At 39.2% G+C, this 26813-nt stretch overlaps 1 protein-coding gene across 2 annotated transcripts; it reads right to left on the minus strand.

Annotated features, from left to right (window-relative positions):
- Positions 1-1617: 1617 nt before the first annotated feature.
- cc2d1b (coiled-coil and C2 domain containing 1B) lies at positions 1618-25613 on the minus strand. Of its 2 annotated transcripts, none has more exons than XM_037787174.1 (26): positions 25468-25613; positions 25041-25177; positions 24810-24954; positions 24086-24189; positions 21890-22009; positions 21241-21384; positions 19071-19428; positions 18475-18593; positions 17426-17504; positions 16341-16427; positions 15404-15549; positions 14014-14086; positions 13622-13761; positions 13413-13542; positions 12264-12436; positions 11469-11594; positions 10697-10755; positions 9490-9606; positions 8787-8860; positions 8269-8327; positions 8096-8147; positions 7220-7319; positions 6312-6402; positions 6069-6191; positions 5915-5967; positions 1618-5292 (listed from the first exon to the last, which is right to left on the minus strand). In XM_037787174.1, the coding sequence occupies exons 2-25, from the start codon at positions 25101-25103 to the stop codon at positions 5956-5958; spliced, it is 2694 nt and encodes an 897-aa protein (XP_037643102.1). In that variant the 5' UTR covers positions 25104-25177; positions 25468-25613; the 3' UTR covers positions 1618-5292; positions 5915-5955. The 2 variants fall into 2 exon arrangements, with proteins under 2 accessions (XP_037643102.1, XP_037643101.1); XM_037787173.1 differs by having other exon boundaries at positions 21241-21387.
- Between the last annotated feature and the right edge of the window lie 1200 nt (positions 25614-26813).

Raw genomic sequence — 26813 nt, forward strand, 5'->3', positions numbered from 1 at the left:
GCGAATAGCTACACAATCATCATTTTACTAGGGCTGTCAATCGATTAAAATATTTAATCGCGATTAATCGCATGATTGTCCATGATTAATAGAGATTAATAGCACATTTTTTATCTGTTCAAAATGTACCTTAAAGGGGAAGTTGTTAAGTATTTAATACTCTTATCAATACGGGAGTGGACAAATATGCTGCTTTATGCAAATGTATGTATATATTTATTATTGGAAATTAATTATCAACACAAAACAATGACAAATATTATCCAGAAACCCTCACAGGTACTGCATTTAGCATAAAATATATGCTCAAATCATAACATGGTAAACTGCAGCCCAACAGGCAACAACAGCTGTCAGTGTGTCAGTGTGCTGACTTGACTATGACTTGCCCCAAACTGCATGTGATTATCATAAAGTGGGCATGTCTGTAAAGGGGAGACTCGTGAGTACCCATAGAACCCATTTTTATTCACATATCTTGAGGTCAGAGGTCAAGGGACCCCTTTGAAAATGGCCATGACCTTTTTTTCTTCGCCAAAATTTAGTGCAAGTTCGGAGCGTTATTTTGCGTCGTTCGCGACAAACTAGTATGACATGGTTGGTACCATTGAATTCCTTAGGTTTTCATATGACGCCAGTATCTTCACTCTAACCTCCAAAGTATCAGTTGTGTTAAAGAAATTAGTGGCGTTAAAGTTAACGCGTTCTTAATGCGTTAACTTTGACAGCCCTAGATTTTATATTTCTAATGAATGTCTGTTGATCAGTGTAAAACAAAAGCCAAATTAAATCTACTTTGATTCAATGTTGTAAAACAATAGAACTTCCAGGGACGGTTTATACTGCTGATAGGTGTTGGATGTAGCTCACCCGTCTCTCCAGTGTCACTGTGGCAGCCGGGGGGTCCTGAAGCACTGAACTCTCTGGCCTCTGTGTAGCACGGATGCTCTTATCAAGGGAGACTCATATCCACCGCCGACTTTTCCTCTCAAGTTACGTTAAAAAAAGGAAAATCTACAAATCATCAGATGAGGAGTTGGAAGGTGCGTCTGTGTGGTGATTTAGTTTTTTTTTTGCACCGTGGTGCTCAGTGCCTGCAGCAGCGATTCATCAAGCGAAAAAAAAAAAAGGAAACATTTAGCTTTACTCATCAATCACCAGATGCTTTACTTCATGGATGAATCCATTAACCTGTTGTACATATTTTTTGTCGGCGTAACGACTTCTCCTCCGTTCTAACTCTGCATCTGTAGCCTCCAGAGATCCCAGTTTCAAAGACAGTATTACTGAAGCGACCGTCATGGACTCCTCTGACTGACACTCTGTGAAATAACATCACGAAAAGCCCTTTTTGTCCTGCAGTAGAGAAAAAGGTTCCAATGCTTTATTGATAAACTTGATCTGTACATAAAGCTGAAGAAGGAAATCAGTTTTTAAATCTCATCAATCAAATCATCAGCTTCAACATCATCAGCGCTTGTTGGAAAAGCCACTCAAGTTATTTTAAAACTGTTGAAGATGTAAAGATATATATATATATATATATATATATAAATAAATAAATAAATATATAAGAACTGTATTAAATTGCAGAAGCAGTGCACTGGATTCTAAGCCATTAACAGGAGAGTGAAAGCGAGCGTCGGGGTTGCCGCTGTGTCCTGGAAGACACGTTTTTTTTCCTTCAATGGCAGAAAAGAAAAGTTGTTTGTAAAGATCCGGGGTTCCTGCAGAAACAAGAGTTTGATTGACCTGAAGCTGAATGTATTTCATCTCACATTTCCTGCAAATTGATCGTCCTTCCAAAGCCCTGAAATCATGAACATCCCGCTCCAGACTTTTTCAAAACTTTTCAGACCTGCGTAGGAACCCTGTCGATTTGAAAAGGCCTCAACTCTAAACGGATCGCTGCAGCCCGTCTCTTTCTGCTCTGGACTGTGCTCTCCTTCAGCAACATGGACCTGGAAAAAAATATAAGAATGTATTCCTCCTGTTTCTGTTCAAATCTGCAAAATGTGTGTGTTTTGTTTCTGGCTAGACTAATCACCAAAAACCACCCTGTCATGTCAAAATGCTCTGTACAGTAATCATTCTGCATTATGGCAATTCCTCCATCTTTAATCATGCTAATATAAAACCAGAAGGGGCTACACAAAAACACTACTGTCAATACAGTACGAGAGGTTTTGTTGAAGCATTTCATCGGAGAAAAACAATCTCGTCATCACAAGTGAGAATCAGACAATCACACGAAAATCTGCAGACGAGCCGACGCTTCTAAATTAGACCCGTAGCTGTTCTGTATTCGTTTAGTACTGAAGTATTTTAGGAGCTACTGTAGCAAAGTAATGTTAGTGAAGCCGATTAGAAATGTTCAGTAAAGACTGAATGAGAGGTCAAAAGGTCACCAGTTCTGGGTTTATTACTGTGATCATACCAGAGGTGGTGTATCTCAATCACTGTGTCTTCACTGTGTGACGTTCATCAGCCGCCGCCGGCAGTTCTGTTTTTATAAATTAGCATTAATGAAGAGGAGACGTGAGGATTTATTTTTCTGACTTCCTGTTTTCTGTTACGTTTTTATTTTTTGGCATTATCTGACGTGTGCAATATGTCCTAAATCCAAAAGAAAAAAAAGGTGCAATTTGTTTGACTGAAAAAGTAGCATTTTTTTGTTTTGTATTCAGTTGTAAGATGTTACTATCCAAACTTATAACACTGCATGCAAACAAGCTTGAAAACGGTGACGAGAGCAAATCAACTTTGCATTTTAACAGTTATATCTTCTAGTTTGTGGATGAAACTTTAAAAAACTGGGTTTTTGTTAAAACAATTCTTTTTTTCCTTTTTTTAAATAAACATCAGTCAAAAATGTTTGAAAAGCCAAAAACCCTGTACATCTTTTTTTCCCCCCCTTTACACTACAAATGTCAAGAAAAGTGGTCTTTATCAAAAAAAACTGTAGTATATGTAAAATAAAAACTTATAGAAAATTTAAATGAGTGTTTAGTTTTTGACTTCTGTTCAGGTTCTTCAAAAAGTTTCATTCCTAAATCTGATTATTACTAAAAGAAAACAACAGATGTTAAATAATTGACAGTGCAAAATTAAACAAGATATTTTAATTGGTATATTTTTAAGCAGGATAGGCAAATTCAATCCACAATTAAAAACAAAATATAGCCTTGATTCTGTTTTAGAGATTATTATTATTACAGAGCTTATCATTTTGCAAATATAAACAACGTGACATCATCGATCTTCGCAAACAAGTATGTTTTAACAGAAAATAAAATGATGGGTAACAGTATGTTTTAAATATTTAGGCCAAAGTGTTTATAGAAAACTTAAATTTGATTCATGATGTTTTCCTAAAAAGGAGAAATGTTGTGACCACAGTAACGTTTCGCAACTAAATAATGTAGCACAGTTTTGAGGTAAACCTGTTGGAAGATGGTATTTATGTATTTGGCTCAGTGTGTTTGTTATGGCTTCTTGTGTAGCATTTATTACAATGCTGCGGTTGAAACTTTAAAGGGTCAGTTCACTAAAATTACTACCCCAAAAAAAACCCTGGTTATTCTTTATAATTCAAAGTAACAGTGTTCATTTGGGACTAAATCTTCAGTCGAAAGTTGCTCCAATAAAACTACTTACATGGGACTTTGTTTATTAAATGACACGTTAACTGACAAAACAATCTCACCATAAAGGTCCATTTAGTAGCTGTTCTGGAGCTTTTGATCAGAAGATATGGTTGATGTTCAGATTTTATTTTTTTTCTTGTCCATGTTAGCTTAAAAGTTGAGTTTGGAAGTTCATTATTTTCCCAGTTGTAAATTCCAAGGTCAAGAATCAACTTTCAATCTCAACATTGTTAAGTATTTCAAATGTTATTTTAAAGCTCTGAGCAGCATAAAACAAATTTAATCTGCATAGGTTGATATCGCAACGGGTAAGAAAGAAAATAGAAATCCTTCCTGGAATTTGGGTGAACTGCTCCTTTAAAAAAAAAAAACGAAGGACTCTGATGCATAGTTGTAAAAAGTAGTTCCACACATTTGAAGGAGTAGTTCAACATCTTGGGAAATACATCGAAATACATCCCATCGGACGCTCTGCAAGAAGAATAAGCATATTTCCCAAAAGGTCAAACTATTCCTAAAATATGTACAGGATATAATATGAAAGTTTAGTCACCCAATCGTGTTTACTTAAAATGACTGAATGGATGTCTGCCTCAAGATAAAAATGAACATTTAGCATTTTAGACATTCACAATTAAAGATCAGCCCAACTTCGCTCCTCTGTGATTCTAATCTGCACAACGTTGTGCCAGTGAGTGTAAACAAGACAAATACAAATCTAACACACCTAAAGCCACGGATAAGTGTGAGTGCAGTTTAGTGACCACAGTTAAAGGACTTACTAATGAAAGTGAAAGGTGCCAAAAAAAGGGAGTGGTCTTTAAAATAATTCTATAAATTGTTCCTGTCTTTAAATCGTACCATAATTTTCTTGGCTTACTCCTTTTAAAACATCTGAGAGCTGCTGCGTCCGCCTGCGTTCTCACACTGAAAACCACATGAATTGTGTGGGAAAAAAATAATAAAAACAGTCCCGTCGCACATTAAACTCTCGCGTCATCGTAACAGGTTTTGGCAGCTAAAGGGTGGTTTTCAAATATGCAGGATTTTACAGCAACAGTGATTACTTTGGTATTAGTGCATAGGTGCAGTTCTAGATACCAGAGCTGTAATAATATGAGGAATATGTACACATTCTCTGATATATTATATTAACTAAAGTCATGTCGGGCAGCAGGATCAGGTTAGCTCGACGCCGAGCCCCTCAGCAGAGGACACGCTGCCTGCCGTCCTCCAGGAGATGGAGTGATGCACGAGGAGACCTTTTTGGGGAAACGTTGTGCCGCTAGTCTGCCCTGATGCATCACAAGCTTATATCTGCATTCAATCTGTGTGAATCACCAGCGATCGTACAAACCAGAGAGCAATTCATCCCTCGATTTAGACAACAAGTATTTGTCCCTCAGCTGGTGTCAGACTGAAGACAGACACTACTGTAAACCAGCTCCATGTCTCCTGGTGGACTGCAGTATGAAAGGGAGCTCTTGTGTCTTGCAAAATGTGCAAAAGTTTAACAAGTCAAAAACCCGTGTAGGTCTGAGTCGACTCCGAACAACAGACCGTCCTCATCACATACCAAACTCCCTCCTCCTCCCCCTACTACTCCTCCTCTTCCTCCAAGTGTTTCTGATTGAGTGCCTTTAATCTGCAAGACAAAGAAGTTGTTATCAGTCGGGTGAATCAAACGCATCCTGAACACCTACATTTAAAAGAGTGGGTCACTTCTTGGCTTGCTTTCCAAGAGTTAGATGAGAAGATCAACACCACTCTCATACGCCAATATGAAAATACAGCCGGTTAGCTTAGCTTAGCACAAAGACTGGAAACTGGGGGAAACAGCTAGCCTGTCTCTGTCCAAAGGTATTCAAATCTGCCTACCAGCACCTCAAAAGCACCACCGATTCAAATATTTTGTTAATTCGTACAAAAACCAAACATCATTTCTCCCGGCCAAGAAATAGTCCAGCACATAACCACCCTTAAAACCCCAAACTGTTATATTTACAACTTGCTTTTAGTATGGATTAAACAAACAAGCTATGACATGTTTATCAGTGAGCTTTAAAGGTGCTGGTAGGTGGATTTCGTTCCTTTTAGACAGAGCCAGGCTAGCTGTTCCCCCCCGTTTCCAGTCTTTATGCTAAGCTAAGCTACCCAACCTCGAGTGGTATCAATCCTCTCCTCTAACTCAAGGCTACTGTATTTCCTATGTCAAACAATTCATTTAATTTTCATTCAAGTCAGACAAAAAAAAGGAAGACAATTACCTTTATCTTGTGAATCTTCTTTCATCTTGCAGCAGCAGCATCTAAACGAGAACCTTGGAGATAAAAAGAACGAGCATCAGACGTGTTTTACACAATCTCAGGTTCATCTTTTGAGATAACAATGCTGTAAAAAAAACACTATGATTCATGTTACCTGTGACCTGTCGATCACCAGCCAGCGCTCGGTGCTCGTCTGCATGTCCTGTCCACTCAGAGGCTCTCGCAGTCGGACCTTCACTTCAACGCGACCGCCTGTGGGTTTACGACCGTCCATCACCTGGTGAGAGAGACACAAGGGTCCAAGATACTCAGTAAACATCTCAGATAAAATGACTGATATGGCTCCATTTCTCTCAATGAGCTTTGTTTCGTGGTGTTGCTTTTCGATCTAACTCACCTCTACAATCTCCCTGATTTCACTCTGCGTCTCCAGTTTTTCCAGCTTTACGAGGGCCGTCCCGATCGGCTTGCAGCTCCGCAAGAAACCGCTGTGAGACGACACACAGCAACAGCATCAATGCAACAGTCTCAACACTGAACAACACACTGCTTATTTATTAGCTACTCTCACATGAATAATAAAACACAGCTCCGGCTCTCACCTGTTGACTTGTTGCAGTGTTCGGAGATACTTTGCTGACAAATTTGCACGTAAAACTAAGGACCATTCCTGTGGGTTCACATGTTTTAGTCCCGTAACGTAAGATTTCATATCACTTTGATAAATGTTATGTTGTGTTTTTTTCCCTCCTTTCCTTCAGTCCAATATGAAAATCAACTTGCAGCATCCATTACAGTGATTTTTTAGTCGTAAGGCTGGGCGATGTGTTTTTATTATTAAGATATAATCAGGGTTTTTATGTCTAAATGAACGCTGAAAAGTTGAATTGTACCAAAATATGTCACTTTATAAAAACATTTTGGGGTTTTGTTTAGAGTAAAAACACAAATATATACTTTTAATATAACTGAATGTGCTGACATGATTATTGCAAATATCTTTTTTGTGTACAATTTTAGCAAATATTATATATAACATATAAATATTGTGATAATCATGAACTTTGTCCATTCATATTCAGTTGCCTTGATGTTGTTGTCACATGGTGATGACTGAGCAGGGAAAACCATTATTTTTTTGCTGCGTTTAAAGAAGCTCAGACTTCTGAGATTTGAGCCAAAATCCAGAAAAGCCTCACAGTCTCTGACAGCGACCTGCTGCTGCGGTCGATTACCAAAGTGCAGCTCCATGAGGATGCTGCCATGCAGCAGCGGGAGCAGCTGGAGCAGCCGGCTGTGACTCACCCTTTGTGCAGCAGCTCCAGTTTGAGGCCTTTAGACGTCACCACCCTCCTGAAGCCGCGGTGGTTACGGTTGATTGACAGATTGAAGCTCTGGTTGTATTCTGGTTTAAAAGAGATGAAGTCATTTGTTTAAAAAAAAAAAAAAAAATATTTTGTAAACAAAATCTATAAAGTGACTCAACATCCATATTAACCTGGAATGTAATGTCAATTATTGTTTATTATTATTAGTTAGTTTTATTTGCACTTTGGATACACACATGCACATTCTTTAGTCAGTACTTTTAGTTTTAAAACATTATACAGGTCTTTTCATTAAAAACAAACATTTTCATATTTCTTGTTGTAAATTTCTATGTTATATTTATGACTTAACTTTTGCAGTACTTGTATTTCTACCTACTTGGCATTAAACCTGATTATTATTCTCAATATACTGTATTCCTAAGACAGTATACATCTTTGCGTTGATTTATTCTTGTTTTTATTATTTAAAAATAAAATTGCTCATAGAGTCATAAATGTGTCATCTCAGAAAAATAAATTCAAGGTATTAAATACCGATATTTACAATAATTTTAATAGTTCCTGGATTTGCTTTGTTTCTAAAAGCACTGTAGCATCACATGCATGAGGAGTATTGTGTCTATACCTCTTAGGAAAAGTGAAACTTAAATTAATTTTGATTGTTTCAATTTTAGATAAATTGAAGAGATGTTTAAGTTTATGTAAGATAACTTCAGCACATGCGTGCCAAAATTACAAAATATTGAATGCCCTTCCAGAAAAACACATTTTTTCAATCAGAAGAGTAGAGTATAATATTCTGAAAATAAAATCTCCACATATACCTACAGCGATGTTGTTCATGTCTCACCTGGGGAGTTAGTGTTCTTGATGACAGCTGTTTTGTGTTTCTGCGGCTGCTCCTGGTTGCAACAAAACAGAAACCAAACACTTTAAGGAGAGACGTCAGCTGTTTAAATCGTCTCAGCAGCCAGCGGGCGGCGGCTGTGAAAATTCAAACGAGCTATAGTTTGAGTGTCTTACCGTGCTGGGGTACGGGAAGTCGAACTTGACGTATGCATCCAGATCGTTTGTTTGGATTCCTGAAGGAAAAGATCAACTTTATCACGAATCAACCAGTATGTGCTTTTCCTCCAGTGGTTTTCTTTTTTTTTTATAACCAAACCTTAAAACTCTTGACTGAATTTCAAAAAGCTGAATGCCAAAAGGCCATAATGACATAAAGCTAAGATCACAGCAACTTATATTTAAGACTTTAGTGGAACTTGAAACTGAGAACAAGACCAAATTCAAACAGAAAAAATACAAAATGAAAATAACTGTTGACTTTCTGTGAGATTTTAATTAAGATTTAAGGTTAAACTGTTTTACCAGAATCACAGCAAAGCAAGAAACCATCATTTTAAGGCTTCAAAAATTTAATTGGAGCCGTAAAACCGAAGTCGTTTTTTTCAGAAGTATTATTTTGCAGTACTTGCAGACACCATGTGGACCTGCTGTACTGTATATAAGGCCTGACAGATAACAATGCTTGTTTTTACCAGTAGGAGCAGGAAGATTCATCCCTTTGACGATGACAACAACCATGTCAGTGCTGCTCAGGTCTGGAAATATCCTGAAGAGAAGGGAAAGAAGGGAGGAAGGAACCGAGGAAGGAACCAAGGAAAGAAGAGAGAAAGTTTGTATGAAAAGACAGAGAAATAGAGATGAGTGATTTATTGCTTTGGCATCCACATTAAGCACAAAACGGAGTAAAGTCAAAAATGCTTCAGGAAAAAAAAAAAAAGGGCAGAATGAAAAGAATCGGAGGAGTTAGCAGTTCTAATGTTTGAATACATAATACATAATGTTTGATGTAAAATATCAAGGCACATATAGCCTCCAATATATCAAACATACACTCAGTGGCCAAATTATTATTATTAAAAGTCTGAACGTTATTCAAGTTGTGGTTTGCGGTGGTATTAAACTAGACAATACAGCATTACCACTCACTACGACCTCAATAATAAACATATAGTTGAGTTAACACCTCTCTGACAGTGTCAACAAAAACTGAACATTATAATCTTCCTAAATGTAGAATTTGTGGCAGATCTGTTGTATTGCATTAAATTGTGTAGGTGTATTTAACAAGCAGGGAGTGTACTGTATATATATATATTTAAACATTTTAAATATTTAAACAAAGCATCTTTTACTTTAACATAAGCTTCTATCTAACTTTTGCAGTATAATATCTACCTGACGGTGTGAAAGGATCTCTCCTCAAAGTGGTGTTTAGGAGGAGGCAGACTTTTGGACTGAGCCAGCTTCAGGACCTCCAGACTCTTCTTACAACTCTCCGCCATCTTCTCAAACCTGGAGCGCACGCACACACGCACGGGCACGTACACGTACACGTACACGCACAAACACACACACAGGAAGAGGGAAGATCGTCTGTGAGACATCAGTCGACTCTATGTGGTTGTTATCTATATAACATCATGTTGTCGTTCACTGTGTATTTTAACTAGGGCTGTCAAAGTTAACGCGATAATAACACATTAATGCAAATTCATTTTAACGCCACTAATATCTTTAAGGCATCTTTAAGGCAATCAATCTTTCTGAGGTTGTAGCGGGCTCAGCTTTAAAGCTAGAGTGAAGATACTGGCATCATATGAAACTAGAAATCCTAAGGAAAAACTGTCACCTCTGACCTCAACATATGTGAATGAAAATGGGTTCTATGTGTACCCACGAGTCTCCCCTTTACAGACATGCCCACTTTATGATAATCACATGCAGTTTGGGGCAAGTCATAGTCAAGTCAGCACACTGACACACTGACAGCTGTTGTTGCCTGTTGGGCTGCAGTTTGCCATGTTATGATTTGAGCATATTTTTTTATGCTAACTGCAGTACCTGTGAGGGTTTCTGGACAATATTTGTCATTGTTTTTTGTTGTTAATTGATTTCAAACAATAAATATATACATACATTTGCATAAAGTAAGCACATTTGTCCACTCCCATGTTGATAAGAGTATTAAATACTTGACAAATCTCCCTTTAAGGGACATTTTGATCGATTGACAGCCCTAATTTTAAGATTTAACTAATCAGGTACACAGCTCAATCAAAGATGCAAAAAGACAGTAATATAGAAAATAATTAGTTGTTTTAGTGTAACCTCATAATCAACCAATCAATCAATCAATCAATCAATCAATCAATCAATCAATCAATCAATCCAAGTAATAAATGTAATAATGGTTTTGGACTGTGAGACAAAATAAACTATCTAATAAAGTCACTTTGGGCTCTGGAAACAGATTTCTGTAATTTCTTTGTACAGTTTAACGACTGAATAATGGAACAATTTTAGAAAATGGATAATGAATTGAATCCAAAAAGATAAACAGGCTTATTGCCAATGAAAGTAGTTGTTAGTCTGTAAAGCTTACTTTGTTGTTTCGGTGACGTTCCCCAGGTGTGTGAACTGCTTGGAGTGAGTCATACATTTCTAAAAAAAGGAGGAAGAAGAATCAATTTCAGACATCTCAAGGAAAATGTTTGTCTTCACAGCCAGAACATGAAAACTGTGGAGCAACCAGACTGGGAATAGGAAAACTAAATCTTCGTCGGCATCCGAGATGAAAACGTTGGATTCTGGAGAGATTAAAGTGTCTTAGTCTACTAAGGTATCATTAAATTAAAAAGGGAAATACACAAACTAAATTGATTTTATTAATTTAATCTACTTTGTAATGAGACTTGATATCAGTGTCAGAGAGTTCTGTTGTTTTCCAACCATGAAATTGATGTGTGCATCAATTTTGTATATTTATATAATGTTCATTTAAAAAACATCTTGTTTCTATTCTGTTTCCTTTTACTGCTAGTTTGTTACAATGAGCACATCTCCTCATGAAGAGGATAAACATCAGTCTCATTAACATCCTGCACTAACTGAACATGATGCTCTACTATACTTCACCCTTAGGAATCAACATTTGTATTTGGAAAATGTTACATGATGATGAGATAAGAGTTTGGTGATATGAAAAATGTAATTTCATCCAATTTCAAACATGCCCTGTGGATGGAAAAAAGTCTAAATGTTCATAGATAGTATCAAATAAAAGGAGCAATAACAGTTTCCTTCTCCAGAATTGATTAATGATAATCTTGATTAATACTCCGTTGACAGAACATCATGATGATGTGTAGTTTTACCTCGTACTGCTCTTTGAGGATCTTGGCCAGTTGTGTGTAAAGCTGCTCTGCCTTCTCGGAGATCTGCACGTCGCTGTGATGAACCAGGATGAAGTCCTCGTCTTCGTCACCAGGGGGCGACGGCACCTGAAGGTCACAGCACAGAGAGGGTCAGCCACAGCGGGACTTTCCATGTGTTCACATCAGACATGAAATGCTGTTTATATCCACCACCGTCTAATTTAGTTACGATTGTACTAAAGCATCCCAATTAAATGAAATAAAGCGCACCTAGATCATCAAAGTTATGTCTCCTTGGGGACAAACTGTGGTGCAGCAGTTGAGTAAATATGCGTTTAGTATTAACGACTGGCTTAATAGCCTATACACGGTTGATTCTAGGAAGCTGGAAAGAGTCTCAAACTCCTAAACTAAAAATGCGGAGGGAACAAACGATGGAAATTGTTGCAGGTTGGAAAGATTGAAGTGGAAAAATGATATGGCTAAAGAACAATGGTACAGCTTTAGTGGATATATATCCAGAGAGAGCAACCGAACCCTGACAAGGAACTGATGGTTTGGTACAGTACATCTGGAATTGTTACCATTCTATACAATGACATCTCATGACCTTTTTATGACATACTATACTATGACTTTTTTTATGACATAGTGTAATAACCTGATTTACATCAGTTATTTTGCATGGGGTGGCTGTAGAGCAGGTCGTCCACCAATCGGAAGGTCAGTGGTTAGATTTTTGTATGACATTTTTAATGACACACTATACTATGACTTTTCATATGACTTTTTTACCGTGCTGATGTCCACAGTCTTGCCGCTGCGGGCAGCCTCGATCAAGGGGTCGAAGCTCTTGGCGGTGCGGAGGAAGATCTTTGCCTGCTCCATGTCGTTCTTCTGCTTCGCCTGCAGAGCCGCCTTCATGTACTGCTTCTTCCTGCCCTCCAGGAACTCCAGCTGCTGAGCCGCTGGAGGACCAAGAAAAACAGTAAGTAAACCGACTGTAACCAGATGTAGTTTTCAGTGGGGATCAGGTTTATCTCTGCAGAGATGCTTTATATTAATAGTTATGGCTGTCTCACTTTCTTACACAGTGATCCAAATACGGTCATTTGTAGCGTGGCTGAAGGTGGAAGGACCTGTATGTCAGAGAGGTGTTTTTGTTCTTGTCTGGAGAGTATCTGTTATTAGTTATTAGTATTAGGGCTGAACTAATAATTATTTTCTAGGGTTGTCAAAGTTAATGCGATAATAACGCATTAAGGCAAATTTGTTTTAACGCCACTAATTTATTTAACACATTAACGCAACTTGCAACTTTTTAGGTTGTAGCAGTTTTAAAGCTAGAGTGAAGCTACTTATGCTAAATATTGGCGAAGAAAAACTGTCATGGTCGTTTTCAATGGGGTCCCTTGAGAGCATTAAATACTTGACAAATCTCCCTTTAAAATACATTTTGAACAGATAAAAAAATGTGCGATTAATCGATTGACAGTCCTACTATCTTCATTATCGATTAATCGGATGATTTCAATTTGTTTGTTTTGTCTGACTTGTCTAACAGTGTAAAAAACTAAAGATATTCAGTTTACACTCACATATGGCAGCAAATAGTCACTTTTGAGAAGCTTGAATTTTACCTTTTTTCTTGAAAAATGACGAACGATTAATCGTTTATCACAATAGCTGCCAATTTATTATCTGTCGATCGACTGATTGATTAATTGACTAATCGTTGCCACTCTAATTCGTAATGTTGTGTATGTGCATTGTTCATATGATCATTGATTTTGGTCTCTTGTGCCGGTATTGTCCATCTCACATCACAGAACTCTGTCAACATGTGCTGCTACAGAGACAAACGTTAAAAGCACTTGAATAACTTTTAATGTTTTTAATAGTCACAGAAATGAAATAGACTTCTGTTTCCTGTTGGGGACTGACCTGTTGGTGAGATTCCTCCCCTGGTGGATGTCCTGTCAGGTGAAGCTGACGGAGTCCTTTTCCGTCTTTGCCCTGCAGTGGGGACATCTAACGTGGGCTTCTTTGGCTCCTCTGGAACAGCAGGCTTAGACTGCAACAAACCAAAAAACACACTATCAACAATTTATCCACAAAACCTAAATCAAAAAATTATAATAAAGATAGCCCACCTCCTCCTCCTCCTCCTTCTCCTCATCTTCATCTGCTATTTCTGTAGCATCAGTGGAGGCGAGCTTATCGGCTGCCTCCAGAGCAGCAATGAATCCCTGCTCTGCTCCTGTCGTCTTCTGGCCCGGGATTGGAGGAAAACCTGAAAGATAAAAGCAGATTTGTCATTCTGACTGGCATTACAGTTCTTAAACACTAGATTTACTCTTTTGGTCGAGTACAAAACACATCTTGTGGCGCTGATACAGAGACTCACTGACAGCTTTTAAAGATGATGCAGTACACAGTCGCACCCCAGGACTACAGAGCCGGAAATACCAATCCAATTTCACAGAGCTAAATGTGATTTGGAATTTACACTTAACCCCAAAAAAACATGACAAAAGAATCTCACCAGGGGGAACCGGCAGCTCGTCAAAGTTGACCGCTTTTCCTGCTTTGTGAGTTCGGATGGCACTCTGGTATTGCTGCAGGAGGAGAGAGGTTGAATATTATTTACAGAGTGGAGCTAATGGTTCCATAATGGGGTAAAGGGAGAAAGGATTTGTTGCAGTAAAGTGCTAGAAGTCTTCACAGTGCTTTCAGGAATAGTGCCGTTTTGTTGTTTAATGTCTGTACTGTTTTTTTCTTTTTTCATACACACATATATTTTGATATCATTATTATATTTCAGGGCTGTCAATCGATTAATACATTTAATCGCGATTTAATCACATGATCACAATAAATCACACATTTTTTTATCTGTTCAAAATGTACCTTAAAGGGAGATTTGTCAAGTATTTAATACTCTTATCAACATGGGAGAGGGCAAATATGCTGCTTTATGCAAATGTATGTATATATTTACTATTGGAAATCAATTAACAACACAAAACTATGACAAATATTGTCCAGAAACCCTCACAGGTAAAAAACAAAATGCTCAAATCAAATCATAACATGGCAAACTGCAGCCCAACAGATAACAACAGCTGTCAGTGTGCTGACTTGACTATGATTTGCCCCCAAACTGCATGTGATTATCATTAAGTGGGCATGTCTGTAAAGGGGAGACTCGTGGGTACCCATAGAACCCATTTCCATTCACATATCTTGAGGTCAGAAGTCAAGGAACCCCTTTGAAAATGGCCATGACAGATTTTCTTCATGAAAATTTAGCATAACTTTGGAGTGTTATGTAGTGTCCTTTGCGACAAGCTAGTATGACATGGTTGGTACCAATGGATTCTTTAGGTTTTTCTAGTTTCATATGATGCCAGTATCTTCACTCTAGCTTTAAAACTGAGCCCGCTACAACCTACAAATCGCAAGTTGTGTTAATGCGTTGAAGAAATTTGTGACATTAAAACAAATTTGCGTTAACGCGTTATTATCGTGATCGCTTTGGCAGCCCTACTATATTTACATTTTTATATTATTTGCCCATACACTTACTCTAATGTCTTCATAAACATGACAAATCTCTGTCATACTGTCTCTAAAATGAACTAGCTGACAAAAAAGAAGATGTAATGAGACCAACATGTTTTAACTCAACTAAATATTGTATTCACTTTTACACTGAACACTTTGTACTTCATATTTCCTTCTGACTAAACTTAAACTACATTTCACATATGAAAACTCTGATTTATATTTTGTTATAAATGTGCCGGCTTCATTCTATTTATTACACCCGTAACTGAGAGATAATCATGTAGAAAGAGCCTGACAAACACAGCTTTAGCAGCAGAGTTCTGTAAATGTAGACGCAGACATCAGAGGAGAGTCTCTCCTTGTACCTTAGCGATACGGTCGTGCATTCGGGCCTTGCGGTCGTCTCCGCTGGCTTTGGCCTGATTGGACGCCTCCACATACTTGGCTCGTCTCTGCTCGAGAGCCTCCAGCGCGGTTTTGGGAACTGCAGGGGCTGATGGGTGGGCAGCGGCTGAGGGAGAACAACAACAGTGTTTACAGAGAGTTTCTCAATATGTGTTGTTTTGAGATTTTACCTAAAAAAAATTATGTTATTAAACAATTCTAAGAATCTACAGTCACGCTGTGAGGCTGTACTCGGGGACATCAAGGCTTTAAGCTTAACGCTAACACAAATTTCAGCTGAGGCTGGTGAGAATGTTAATAGTTTTTGTAAAATACGCCAAAGTATTGGACAAATTGAAATTTTGACCTGATGATGGAACCACATAAAATGTCAGATGGTCACCAAAGTCAGAAGAATTTATCCTCTGGAAACCTTGAATAACCGTAGCAATTTCCATGGCAACACATCCAGTAGTTGTTGAGATTTTTCAGACCGCACCAACTGACTATGCTGCTAGCGTGGCTACTAAAAATACTAAGAAATATCAGTTAGAAAAACTCAAAACTCTACACATTAGTAAGTTGGTTTTCTTCTTTCTTTTGTTTTGTCATCCAAAACATGGCTCCAGTGACACATAGTTCTAGTTTGACTGTATTTCCATTACTTCTATTCACTCATGGCAGCCTGTCAAATTATCATTATATCAGCCATGTAAAAGTTTACTGAATGTAGTGTTGTCTCTGTCTCTGCATGTTTATACACAAGCAGTGGATTTTCTTCTCGTTGCAGTCACCTCCCATTAGCTGATTGACATAAAATACTGTACTGTAAAGATAAAGGGGAAACAGAAGTGCATGACTGGGCAAAAACAAACATGCAAATACATAACAGCTAGTTAATATTGATATTATTACTACCTGGAGCTGCTGCAACCGGTTGGGTGACTTCTATGTTTTGCCCAGAGGATGGTTCCTTCACTGGAGCAGAGCCTCCTCCTTCTGCAGCTGAAACACAATAACACCAGATAAATACAGAAGCAGATACAAACAGGTTTCTGTCCAGTTAAACTAGTTACTTATTTTATTGGAGCTACTGATAATACATTTCCTCCTTTACATTCCCTTCCTGGAAGATCCGTGTGACCTCTTTTGGGTTTCTAGACCCAATTCTTCTCATGTCTTTACTTCATTAAAATATAATCCAGAGTTTGTGTTGGAAACAAAAACATTTCAAATAGGTCTGCAGTTTCCCAACAAGTTGCTGCTTTTGTTATTTAGGATTGATCATAAGTCACCTGCAAAAACTACATCTGCTTTTTCAATGTCTTTTTTTGCATCATTTATTTCTAATCACTTCACATTAGTGAGGAAAAACTAGCATGGCCATTTTCAAAGGGGTCCCTTGACCTCTGACCTCAAGATATGTGATTGAAAATGGGTTCTCTGGGTACCCACGAGTCTCCCCTTTACAGACATGCCCACTTTATGATAATCACATGCCGTTTTGGGCAAGTCATAGTCAAGTCAGCACACTGACACACTGACAGCTGTTGTTGCCTGTTGGGCTGCAGTTTGCCATGTTATGATTTGAGCATATATTTTTTATGCTAAATGCAGTACCTGTGAGGGTTTCTGGACAATATTAATCATTGTTTTGTGTTGTTAATTGATTACCAATAGTAAATATATTCATACATTTGCATAAAGCAGCATATTCGCCAACTCCCATGTTGATAAGAGTATTAAATTCTTGACAAATCTCCCTTTAAGGTACATTTTGGACAGATAAAAAATGTGCGATTAATTTGCAATTAATCATGATTAATCATGGACAATGTTGCGATAAAATAGCCCTAGTTTTCAATTTCTCTTCTGTCTCTTATATTCCCCCCTTTCCCTTTTATTCCTCCTGCATACCACCTTGAAACTTCTGAGCTGTATAAATTAAGTTTTGCTTGCTTGTGTGTTATACACTTATTCCACGTTATACCGGTGTTCCTCACCCTGTCCTGGAGACGGAGGAATGCCGCTCAGGTCGACCGCTTGTCCTTTCTCCAGCGCCTCAATCACCACATCGAACCTCTGCGCCAAAAAAACACAACAAACCCAAACTCTTATCAAACATAATGATGGTCTTTGTTTACTTACAAATCGTTGGCATGTTTCACATACTTGAGAGAGAAATGCTGCAGTCAGAATATATACAGCACCAGGCTCAGACCACAGACTGCACAAATAAGGATGTGGAACTGTATGTTAACAATTTAAGAAATATGAGACATAAAAAACATCTAAATTGGTTTAGTTTCATGACTGATGTCTGGTCTATGAACTGAAGACAAGATGTTGATAGAAATTAAAGTACAAGAGCATAATTCTGAACAGGAACAAGAAAAAAGAAAAATTCGATTTTTGTCTTTAGCAATAATCCTGCAAAGCATCAGGTTAAAAAAAACACAGTGTCTATTGTCACAAATGCAGCTGCTGCTACATTCCTAGAGCAGAAACTTGCACTGCTTAGCAAAATAGTTTGAATGTTTGCTTCCAGTTGCAGCAGAAACAGAAGGCTTTATTATGTAAATTTAGCATGTAGTGATAGAGAGGTACATTCAAGACTGAATAATAATAATAGCTCAGCAACTGTATATTATTTAATCATAAAGGAAGACAATAGTGATATACCCTGCTGATATTGTATGATATCAAGAATTTCATCAAGTTTGTAAAAAGCATTGAATCATTTTATTTGGCTCAAAATAAATATTTTTTATTTTGAAATTTCAAAAACAAAACCCTCCAGATTCTACAAGGACGTTGTCAGGTTACACATTAGTCTACTTTTCATCTCTTAAGCACATTTCCCTCACACCGTAATTTCCTAACACCACGTTGAAACAATTATTCACTGAGAATAAAATGCTTGCACACAAGAGAGAAAACCTATTTTTAGGAGATTCAAATTTATACAAAACACTGCTGAAACAAATTTCTGCACGGAGGACACTGTCCATGTTTTAAACAAATCACTCAGGGTTGTGGTCTCTTTACTCACCTTGCTGGTCTTGAAGTAATCCCTAGCTTGCTCCACATCTCCCTGCTTCTTGGCTCTCAGAGCTGCCATCTTGTACTCTTTCTGCCGCTCCAAAAGCAACGCCTTGGTTGCCTCGTTCGCTGTGGATTCACGAGGACAGAAACGCAGAACAGTTACCACAATGAAAGGGCGTCATTCATCCCACATTGAGAAGCTCACAACGTGTGCACTGTATGCAAAGTGTGCTGGAATACAGGATGGGAAATCAAAATGAAAGATAAAAGTAATAAAACAAAATTGACTTGTGGATTATTAAACCTAATGCACTAATATTTAACCAACTTGTCTGAAATTGAGGGCCAAAAAATGGATTTACAATCTCACAAGTCTAGCTATACCAACCCTCAGCATGTACCTGCCTTTGTTACTGTTGCTACAGTATGAGGCAACTTTTGTTAAATGTCTACTCCTTTGATATCTGGTTTTAGTCTTTGGAAAAGGAATAAAAATAACACCATCTAGGATACCAAATGTCTTGGTAACATATCCCAGAGGCACATTTTTTGACCATCTTTAGAGTGTGTTTGTAGTTTGTGACTTATAGTGTTACCACGGACCATCTGTCTGATGTGGCTGGTCTGCAGGTTCCTCTGTCTGCTCCTCTGTCTGCTCCTCTGTCTGCTCCTCTGGAGACGGGACGGTGCTCAGAGCCAGCAGGGTGGCGGAGGAGGACGACTGCTCCTCTTCACTGCTGGGGGTGACGATCTCCGGTACAGCGGGCGACGTGGCCTCCGACTTCCCCTGCTGATCTGAAGGAGTGGATTCTTCAGGAGGCGAGGGTATGGGGGGAGCAGGTCGATGGGGGACAGCAGGATCAGAGGCGGCCCTCGGGGCTCCAGTGGCAACAGGAGGAGGGATCTCTGCCTCGTTCACAGGTCTTCCTTTTTTAACAGCAGCTAACATCGACCCCAGAGTCTGTAGAGAGCAACAGTAACAATCAGTGTCACCTGCAATTGTACAGGATGTCTGAAATTTAAAAAAGTATTTAAAGCTACTATGAGGAACTTTCATTTTGGTTTCATTTTGTTAATCCCAGTGGACAAAAGCGTTAGTGCTTCCGAACACCAGGGTCCCTTTAAAAAGCCTCTTGTTTTACTGCAGCAGGGTCTGACATTCTGCCCCCCGCGCAGTCCTGGTTCTAGTTTTCCTTGCCTCCCTTCCCTCCAGCGGGCCCAGCAACACGGCCTGGGCCCCCCAGCAGCATGGTGTTGGCGCTGCCGGAGGCCCAACGGAGTCTGAGCTGAAGGAGTTTCTAGTGAACCTGTATTATTTTGTCTGATTTTGCCGGAATCAGACCCGTTGGCACCGATAATAAGCATTAAGAACAACTATATAGAAATAGACAATCTTCTCGCTGATGGTCTTGTTTACTGATGTACGTCATATAGAGGCATCAGTATTAAATTAAGACCGTTTCATAACCAGTTAAAAGTTCCTCGTAGAAACTTTAATGTGAGGAAGGAAGCATCCCTGCAGTCTAGTAATTCCAGGCACAAATTATAAACATAATTATGAAACAAGAAAATAAGTAAATATCTCAAATTATGGGATTTGAGAACTTACTTAAAGGTCATGCTCATTTTCAGGTTCATACTTGTATTTTGTGTTTCTACTAGAACATGTTTACATGCTGTAATGTTAAAAAAAACAACTTTATTTTCCTTATACTGTCTGCTTGAATATAACCTGCATTTACCCTCTGTCTGAAATGCTCCGTTTTAGTGTATTTCAAAGGAATTGCAACGGAATTGCGTTGCCTGGCAACAGTTTGGGTCCATGTTTACTTCCTGTCAGCTGATGTTATTAACATACACTGCAACCAGGAATAAACTGGGACACATTTAGAATGTTTACGTTTAAAACCGTGTAATGGTCTAAATATTGTATATTTGTGACATCACAAACGGCTTGTTTCAAACGCACAATTTCTGAATACGGGCTGTGTGTAATTTTCTGTATATCGAGCGCTTCGATTCTTTCATAGTATTTATAAAGCACTTAAACCTGCTTTATAATATAAAAAAATCTTACTTTTTACAATATGGGACCTTTAAAAGATGACAAACAGCACAATGTCCTGAACAGTGTCCTGAAGATTGTGTATCTATGAATATCTGTAACTGTTGGGCAGCTTTAGTGTTGCTCACATAATTTAAATGATTAAATAAATATACTGTATATAACCAATTATTTTCAGCAAAAATAAAAAAAAAGATTGTATTTCACCTCTTGAATAGAATAAAATTAAGTTTGGAAATTGCATAGTGGTACTCAATACCACTAAAAAGATAAAAGATAATACAATAAAATACTCAATTCTCAACACAGAGATACTACATCACACTATCTGTTAAGATCACAAAAAAAAATTTAAATATCACGTTGATTATCGTATTGTCATTCTCAAATATTTCAAGAAATCTGATTTTGTAAATGTTTCTTATTGTTAATTTATACAACCGACCAGTATCACTTTCCAGTGAGGCACTTTTATTAAGGATTTTTAAGTTGTCATTAATGTCTTTAATTATGGTTATTTAACCATTTAGTAATTCTTTATAGATAAACTATAAGTCATTAATAAGAACAATTTCATGACATTTGGAAATCCCATGGTAACCCATCCCATATTTTAATAATGATAGACAATAATTTATGAAGAAAACGTTGCTGTAATTCTGCACCTTGAGCGTATATATCTTGTCATGAGGCAGTAGTTTTACTCACCTTCAGGCCGCGATCGTATCTCCTGGCTTTGGAGGTCTCCCCTGCGGTCTTGGCGTTTTGTAAAGCCGTCTTGTACATGACAACTCTCTCCTCCAGGGTGTGTTGGAGGCTGCCGGGAGCTGCAGAGGACACCTTTACTTCCTGCTGCTTCACCAAAACAACAGGCAGGCACTGTCAACATTATCTAGTAAATCTACGCTACACTGTAGGTCAAGAAACTATTCAGAACTGTGGGTTGAGAAAGTATTTGTCACAGGTAAATAATAGGAGGGAAAAAAATACTGATTTCCAGGAACAAAGTATTCAAAGTGTTTCAGGTAGACCGAAACACAGGTGGGATAAGTATCAGGAAATGTTTTTTACAGGAATGCACAGACTTACCAGAAAGAGTGGAACATTAATATCTCAAGTGTATCTATTCAGTCACGTTATCTAGTAAACAAATATTGTTTGGAGATACAGTTACACAAAAAAAAGAAATCCGAAAGGATTTAAGATCAAAATTGGCAGCTAACTGTGTAAACCAGCAGAAGGCAAGGAGGACAAATATGTCTGTCCTTTTCCTGTTACCGGGAACAGATTTTGACACGTATTTTGGTGGCTGGTGGTGTCAATTTACAAAGCTGGCAGCGAGCAACGTGTAGTGTACCTGCGTCAGTGGCGACTCTGGTGTTTCAGCTTGAGGAGATGCAGCAGTAGCAGAGGATGCGGAGGATATGATAACAGGCTCTTCAGTTTCCTCCTCACCCACCACTTCCTGTAGCTCTGCCTGATGGGGGAAAAATACTGTAACTGATCAACAGACAACTTTGATTGTTCCCATGCAAGGCTTTGGTAAAAAACATGCAGTTGTTTGACTAATTAAAGTTCTGTGAACCAAAATGAGCAGATGAAATTGAGGCCCTACAAATCAATAAATAAACAACAATTAAATGCCTAATTAAACTGGAATTTATGAGCTGTAAAACTAATTATTATCATAGTCACTGTGGTATTTGAACAGCATTATTTATCACAGAACATACATGCCTATAGGTCATAAATCCAGTCCCCTCCGTGTTTGGTTTTAATCAGTTATTTGATGCCATAAAAAGGGGGTGAGACATCATGATTGACAGCTTTGATTGACAGCTGTGATTGACAGCTGCTCTGAGTGAGTGAGTAGTCGCAGCCGGAGGCTCTGGAAATGTACGAGCGAGGAGATGTAACTTTAACTTTCCATAACCATCACGAGTCTGTGTAATAGAACATGTGTAAATGTAGTTATAGAGATATTATAGTTAGTTGCGTCTTTCTTGCCAAACAGCTACCGTGGTGCTAACGTAGCAGCTAGGTGGCTCACGCCAGCGAGCTGCAGCCGTGCTCGGCTTGTGATTGGCTTGTGTGAGTGTGTGGGCGGGACCTCGATACCGCGGCTCCAGCACCCCGATCACTACTGCTTAGACTCTGGCTCCAAATGATACTTTTGTACAGTGGGAGGAAGTGGAGATGCGTTGTCCATCTGTATATACAGTCTGTGGTTGAGAGGAGGATCAGTGTCTGGATACATTAGTCCTCATCTTTGCAGGAATATATTGTTGGCTACAAACTCACCTTAAGAATACAGTAGATCAAGAATTAAAGGACTAAGAAATGTTTTTCCTGCTATTTTCTTTAGTAGGCTTAACTAATGCAATGCTGTCTTTACCGGTCTCAGTAAAAATGCGATCAAACATTCTCTTGCAGTTTATTCACTGCAAGAGACCTCACTTAGTTCAAGAAAGTGGAAAACAGCGCCCCGGTTCTCAGATCTTTGCACCAGCTTCCTGGTCTCCTCCACCACGCAGTAATGTTTCAGTCACGTGTCATGTTGACACTGGCATTGCTCTGGGGATTATTGTAATTGCTGCATCCTTGAATGAACCAATGAAGTGGGAAATTCATCAAACAGGAAAGTGTTTAGGATAACAAAGATGCTTGGACATGATATTCTCACTATGTGAAACTTGTGGGTTTCATGCATTTGAAACAACGTATGTATTTTGGGCCTGTGTGTGAATATATAACTACAAAGTGAAACTTTGTGAAATTGACATAAATTTTAGAGTTATGGAATACACAGTGTCCTTGACCTTTCACCACCAAATTGACATAATCAGTTCATCCTTGAGTCCAAGTGGATGTTTGTGCCAAATTTGAAGAAATTCGCTCCAGGTGTTTCTGAGATATCGCGTTCACAAGAATGGTACGGACAGATGGAGGGACATCCCGAAAACATAATGCCTCGGGCCACGGCTGTCACTGGCGCAGAGGCATAACATTTTTATTTCCCCTTGAGGGATAAATAAAGTATACCTTTTTTTCCTTCCTTAAACTTTTAGCCATTAAAATACCAGTTAAAATAATAATAATACATTTAAAGTACATCTCATGTACCCAAGAAACTAAAACAACCCAGTTAAAAAGATGCAAAATTTCAAGAAAAGTCTGTTTGTCACTGAACTGACTTCTGCTGTTGCAGCACAAAGTAACTCTGTACCACTTTTTACAACATAGGGTACTTTGTTATTTCAGACCAATAAGTACTATACTTGTGTATCCACCAATTCATAAATGTAAACTTTGATATTACAGACTCACAATGAGTGTGTGAGGTCAACAAGACTTAAGCCACGTGGCCAAAAAGGCCCTCAAGCAATACAGCTTTCTCTTTGATGGCTCTGTTGTTTGTTGTTTATTGGATGACTGCATTGGGTTCGTACAGCTGCTTCGATTCATTCCAGTGTATTTATAACACGTGTCTGGTAAATGGCAGCCGCACACCCTGGCACGAGAGCAAGAGATGAATATACACAACGACACCAACCAATAGATCTTCGTCGTCCTCCAGGTTACCGTCATCTTCATCGTCATCCATATCTCTCATACACTCGTCAGCCATTCTTGCGATGTCGTCCATGGGCAGCGGGCCTACGACACAAACATGATGCCGTGTATCAACAACACATATTACATGATAATGTAGTAATAATGTAGACGTCAATAGTTATCTATAACTAGCACAACCACTTTCCCAGGATGATAAATATGGAGATACATTTCTTGGTCACATTGTTGCAGGAGGTTTTGAGCAACTTAGATGTATCATAATATACTATATGTCCAAAAGTAAGTGAATATGTCCACACACACACACACACACTTCTATCTTGTGCAGAAGTGGAGTGCAAAATAACTGTAACTGTACCTCCCAAAGGTGTTGCAGAACTGTTATCTGCAATGTTAATTCATCTGTACCTGACAAAAAGCTAACGTGGGCTTAAAACATCATACATTTTATTTTAATAAAGAAAAAGACAATTAAAAGGAGCAGATAACAGTATTGCGAGTCCTTTGAAATAACAGTTTGAGGAAGGGTCTTTCCTGTTTCAACGTGACAAAGAGAGATCCATAAAGAAAAGGTTTTCTGAGTTTGGTGTGGAACAACTTGATTGACCCGTACACAGGGTGCCACTGCCACAGACCCCTGGGGGGTCCCCGGACCCCACTTTGAGAATCACAGGACCACTAATCCAAACCAGTGCACTCACTTTTCCCCTTCTGCTTGGCTCTTCCTCCAGCAGCAGCTTTATTTCCAGTGATAGCAGCAAGCTCAGCCTCCAAGTCAGGGTCGTCCAGATTGCCCTCCATGCCCATCATCATCTCCTCAGAGTCCAGGTCTACAAACAGACCCATCTGAAGGCAGACATTAAGAGGTAAGTCACCTCTTGGCAGCCAGAGAACACGTCACAGTAATGACAGAGTATTGTTGTTGTTGTTACCTGCTTGGCTGCAGCAGCGCCCTGGCCTCTGGGCTGCGGGGCTCTCTTCTTCTTACCAAACATGATGCTGTTGTTGTTGTTGTTGTTGTTATTGTTGTTGTGGCTTGTTCTTTAACAAGCCCCCAAGCGATCCCAAACTACAAACACAAACACATTGAAACCATCATGTTTCCAGACGTGTAACGTCATCATGGCAGTGGTGAGAGTCATGTGAGCGGTTGTCAGGAGGCTCCTGGTAACGAGCTGCCACACTGACGGCTAGTGTTAGCATAGCGGCTAAGTCAGTTAGCTGTTAGCTGCTAGGTAAACATGTCTGTCGCCTCCAACAAGGAAAGTTAGTTTATGAGACAGAAGACGACTGTTAGAGTCGCTGCTAGCAACCATTTAGAGGAGTTTTATCCAGCTTTAACAGCGTGGTTGTCTTTACCTGCTCGATCATCAGCACTTCATCAGGTAGCTGTTAGTTTCATTTCTGAGGTTTGACATGATGAGTTGTTTGAGTGCGCATGCGCAGAGCGAGGGAGCGTCCAAGGCTCTTTTTAAAGGTGCAGCTCTCATTAGTGTCTGCCAGGCAGCTCTGGTCTGACTCACATTGACTTTAAAGGTCCCATATTATAATAAAAGTGAGATTTTCATGTTTTTTATTATGATTATAAAGCAGGCTTAAAGGGACTATTTGTAACTTTCAAAAATGCTTCTTAACAGCGACACCTGTGGCTGTGAAATCAACAAAAGTCAGCGTTGGGCTCGTGCTTGTGCTCGCTCTAAATGGACATGAACGAGCATCGCTCAAAACAGTGAGGCGACACACGTCAGCTAAAAGCACAATATCACTCTATATTTCAGCTGCTTGGCAGTAATGTTAGCTTCTCCTGCCTCAGCGCAGGCTTCAGCAGTGGGGCTCCCCAGCGAGAAACTCGTCTCCCTCCACCCGCAGCCGGAGAGAGCAGGAACACACCGGCAACCGGTCGGTAACGAGACGGTAACGTTTCTCTCTGCGGAGCCCCGTTACTTCCCAAGACACGGGAAACCTCTGTTGGTCTGGAGGAGCTGTAGCATTTATTTCTGCACAAACGTCCCCTGTACATTCACTAGATAGTCTCAGAGCTAAACTAACTCTTCTGCAGTGTGGAGTGAGCTGTCTGAGTGAAGGCGAGCAGGCAGAGGAGACGAGACAGCGGCCACACGCGAGCGCGCATATGCGAGCGCGCATGTGTGCCGACCCGCTACATTTATACGCTTAGAAAGTTACAAACGGTCCTTTTAAAGGGACCGTTTGTAAGAATCAGAAATGCTTGTTAACAGCAACGCCTGTGGCCGTTAAGTCAACGAAAGTCAGCGTCGGGCTCGCGCTTGTGCTCGCTCTAAATAGACATGAACGAGCATTGGTCAAAACAGTGAGGCAACACACGTCAGCTAAAACCACAATATCACTCTATATTTCACCTGCTTGGCAGTAATGTTAGCTGACCAGATCAATGCTGATCCTAGTGTTGGCTTTTACTGCCTCAGCCTCCCAGCCGCGGCCAGAGGGAGACACCGGCACCCGGTCGGAGACGATAACGTTTTTTTCGCTGCGGAGCCCCGTCACTTCACAAGACACAGAAAACCTCTGTTGGTCTGGAAGAGCTGCAGCATTTATTTCTGCACAAACATCCAATGTATGCGTCCACATATGCGAGCGCGCATATGTGCGCCGACCCGACCCAAGTATGAACCTGAAAATGAGAATGATATGGGACCTTTAATGAACGAAATGCACAAATAAATAAG

The sequence above is a fragment of the Sebastes umbrosus genome, chromosome 12 (genome assembly GCF_015220745.1).
Source record: "Sebastes umbrosus isolate fSebUmb1 chromosome 12, fSebUmb1.pri, whole genome shotgun sequence".
In the NCBI taxonomy this organism is placed as follows: domain Eukaryota; kingdom Metazoa; phylum Chordata; class Actinopteri; order Perciformes; family Sebastidae; genus Sebastes; species Sebastes umbrosus.

Excerpts from the sequence above, each read along its gene's own strand:
- cc2d1b (XM_037787173.1), bottom strand. The coding sequence starts at position 25,103 with ATGTTTGGTAAGAAGAAGAGAGCCCCGCAGCCCAGAGGCCAGGGCGCT. Across the intron at positions 18,594-19,070 it reads CCAGCCACATCAGACAGATG|CGAACGAGGCAACCAAGGCG; the intron begins GTCCGTGGTAAC and ends GTGAATCCACAG. Across the intron at positions 11,595-12,263 it reads AGACTGTGGACATCAGCACG|GTGCCGTCGCCCCCTGGTGA; the intron begins GTAAAAAAGTCA and ends TGTGACCTTCAG.